A 3,365-nucleotide genomic window follows, 5' to 3' on the forward strand; every position below is an offset into this window, starting at 1 on the left:
ATTATCCAACTCCACCAATATGATTGTATCATCAGCGTATTGCAGATGGGAGACACCTTCCGGCAAAAGATGGGAGATCACGGGGGTAATGTGCCCACAACGGGCCGCCTTGGAGAGCATGCAAGAGAAGGCGTCGGCCACAAAGTTAAAGAGAACCGGGGAGGCTGGATCCCCTTGGCGAAGGCCCCTGCCATTCGCAAAGAAGTTACTAATAACGCCATTCACAGCAACAGCAGTATGGCCACCCGAGACCAACTGCATGATACGATGGACATAAGCACCGTCGAAACCTTTGGCAAAAAGGACCTGCTTGAGGAAAGGCCAACTGACCGAGTCATACGCTTTTCCTGCTTGAGGACCTGCTTGAGCATCATGATTTGTGCGTTTGTTATTGTATTGTTGAACTATTTGTTGTGTTTAATTGCACTATTTGTTGTATTAAACGATAAACTGTTTGTTTGAGTTGTAATAAACGAAATTAAACTATTTATTTTTGTTTGTTTTTGAAATTTTTGCTTTTGTTTTCGAATGCATATGTTGTTTGTGTGAGTCGCGCGTGCTGCTGGAGCGGCGCGCACGCGCTGCATTTTAGCACGGCTGCTGGAGCCAGCGCTGCGTGCCGCGTCAAACCAGACGATACGCGCGCAGCATATCTGATTTTTGCGCGCGACGCGACCGGCGCCTGTTGGAGATGCTCTCATGCCAGCAGCGTACGCCGCGTACAGAAAAACAGCCGCACGTACCATTCCCGCATCCATGGCCACGACCAGCACCAAGCACGTCCTTCTGTTCCCCTTCCCCGGCCAGGGCCACCTCGCCGCCTTGCTAGAAGTCGCGCGGCTCCTCCGCCGAGCCCTCCCCGCCGACGTCAAGATTACCATCGTCTCAACCCCGCGCAACGTTGCCGCCCTACGCGCCTCCTCCTCCGCGTCGCCCTCGTCCTCGGTCATCAGCTTCCACGCGCTGCCGTTCGTCCCGGCCGACCACGGCCTCCCAGCCGACTGCGAGTCCACTATCTCCCTCCCGCTCCCGGCGTTCCTCCTCCTCTTCGAGGCCTTCGAGTCGCTCGAGCCCGCCTTCGACGCCTACGTCTCCGGCCTCGTCGAGGACAAGGACGACTGCGTCGTCATCGCCGACGTGTTCGTCGCGTGGACGGTGCGCGTCGCGCGCCGGCGCGGGTGCGGGCACGCTATCCTCGTGTCCTGCGGCGCGCTCGGCACGGCCATCCTGCACGCCCTGTGGAAGAACATGCCGGCTCTGCCTTTCCACGACGACGGTCAGCTGCTCCGCCTGCTCGAGCACCCGGAGGTGGAGCTCCACCGATCCCAGCTGTCACAGGTGTTTCTCTCCGGCCCGTCTCCCGGCATGGACCGGGTGACTGCGTACATGCACCGGCAGATACGGCATGGGTACCTGACGGACGCGGTGCTGGTGAACACGGTAGAGGAGCTGGAGCCAACCGGACTGGCCATGGTGCACCGCACTATCGGCAGCAAGGTCCCGGTCTGGCCCATCGGCGCTCTCGTCCGCGATGGTTCCGGTTCGGATACGGCCCCGTCCGAGACCGACGCCGCCGTCATGCGCTGGCTGGACTCGCAGCAGAGGGCATCCGTTCTGTACATCTCGTTCGGGCCGCAGAACTCGATGCTTCCGAAGCAGATGATGGAGCTGGCCACGGCACTGGAGTCCACCGGCCGGCCTTTCGTCTGGGCCTTCCGGCTGCCGGCGGCGCTCGACGTCGACGGCGCCGAAGAGTGTCTGCCGGAGGGGTTCGAGGCGCGGGCGAGCGCTGCTAGCCGGGGCCTCCTGCTCCATGGATGGGCGCCGCAGGTGAGGATCCTCGCACACGTCTCCACGGGGGCGTTCCTGAGCCACTGCGGGTGGAACTCGGTGCTGGAGAGCCCGACGCACGGCGTGCCCATCGTCGGGTGGCCGCTCTCGGCGGAGCAGTTCTACAACGTCAAGATGCTGGCGGAGGACTGGGGCGCGTGCGTGGAGCTGGCGCGGGGGAACGACCCGGAGAGCCCGGTCGCGGAGAGCCGCGAGGTGGCGGAGGTGATCGAGACGGTGATGGGGGACACGGCGATGCGGCGGCGGGTGGTGAAGGTCCGGGAGCTGATGAAGAGGGCGTGGGCGGAGGATGGCCGATCGTCCAGGACGGCACTCGGAGAGTTCTTCACAGCCATGCAGCTGCACTGAATCTTGTCCTGCATGCATGCAGGCGTGCAGTGTGAATTCTAGTAGCAGACAGCACGTGTGTGAGCTAATTTGGCAGGAGCGTGCAGCCCCGCTGCACTTCTTTGTATGATTGTAACGCTGTGGTACCAACGATTTCTTTTTTTCTTTTTTTTTAGCATGGTACCAACGATTTCTACAAGTCGCTGAAAACTGTTGTCGGCATGTTGTTTTTTTGCGAGAAGTTGTCCGCCTGTTCTGGAAACACCTTCGTTCAAGTACTCGCCCGAAAAAGATATTTTGCTAGTTGTGGCGTGCATATACTTGTGATGCAAATGACTCACTCATGGGGCGGTTGGGCGAAACCCTAGCCACCACCCCCGCCTCCTCCCCTCTCGACCCACGTTGCTGTAGCCAGAGGAAGATGACCGGCAAAGCCTGCATGGCGGGAACATCTCCTTGCGCTAAAAAGGTTCTCGTAGCTGAAGTGTTGTGATGGCCCTGCACGGCGCACGAATTTATGGAGGTCGAACGCCAGGGCGGCGACCCCCAGGCGTCTAGGCAGTGGCCATGCCATAGTGGCTGTGGGGGCACTGCGACGGCGGGTTGTGGCGTCAATGACGGTGGCGGCGATTTGCGGTGGGGGCTTTTTATTTCCTGATTCACAACATGGTGAATTTTCTTAATTCTCGTTCTCGTTGGCAGCGGCGACACATCTTCTTGCTCCTACATGAAGGTGATTTGCGGACTGGCATGGTTGCGCACATTCGCTATTCAACTGTCTCTATGGGACGCAAGGTCAGTGGGTTTTAGCCTTCGAATACACGTTCCAGGCAGCACGCTTCGATGATTGGATGTATCCCTCAGTGGAGAGGATTGGAGTGCTCGACATGGCCAAGAAGTCGACTCAACTTCTTTTTTATGTGTGGCTTTCCACTTGCCTGAAGTGCCTCATGTGATTGGCCTAAATTGGCTCTGTGTGGGTGGTATGGACTCTGGGCGGCATGTGGCCGGAGGTGATAACGGGCATCCCTACGAGAAGCTCGGCGGCATGTGTTGTGTGAGTATAGTTCTAATTGTTTAGCTAGGTACATATCCGGATTGTGCGTCTGCGCAGCTATGCAACGCTAGATAGGCATGTGGTGGCATCTTAGAGCGACCTCGACGGTGCTTTTTGAGTGCAGGGGCTT

At 58.5% G+C, this 3,365-nt stretch overlaps 1 protein-coding gene across 1 annotated transcript; it reads left to right on the top strand.

Moving 5' to 3' along the window:
* The first annotated feature begins 730 nt into the window (after positions 1-730).
* On the top strand, positions 731-2,414 carry LOC119314920 (UDP-glycosyltransferase 92A1-like). Its single transcript, XM_037589604.1, has one exon. It carries the CDS (start codon positions 757-759, stop codon positions 2,197-2,199), a length of 1,443 nt encoding a protein of 480 aa, XP_037445501.1. The 5' UTR covers positions 731-756; the 3' UTR covers positions 2,200-2,414.
* The last annotated feature ends 951 nt before the right edge of the window (positions 2,415-3,365 follow it).

The sequence above is a fragment of the Triticum dicoccoides genome, chromosome 6A (genome assembly GCF_002162155.2).
Source record: "Triticum dicoccoides isolate Atlit2015 ecotype Zavitan chromosome 6A, WEW_v2.0, whole genome shotgun sequence".
Taxonomy (NCBI): Eukaryota; Viridiplantae; Streptophyta; class Magnoliopsida; order Poales; family Poaceae; genus Triticum; species Triticum dicoccoides.

Bases quoted from the DNA above. Each gene is read 5' to 3' on its own strand.
- LOC119314920 (XM_037589604.1), top strand. From the start codon at position 757: ATGGCCACGACCAGCACCAAGCACGTCCTTCTGTTCCCCTTCCCCGGC.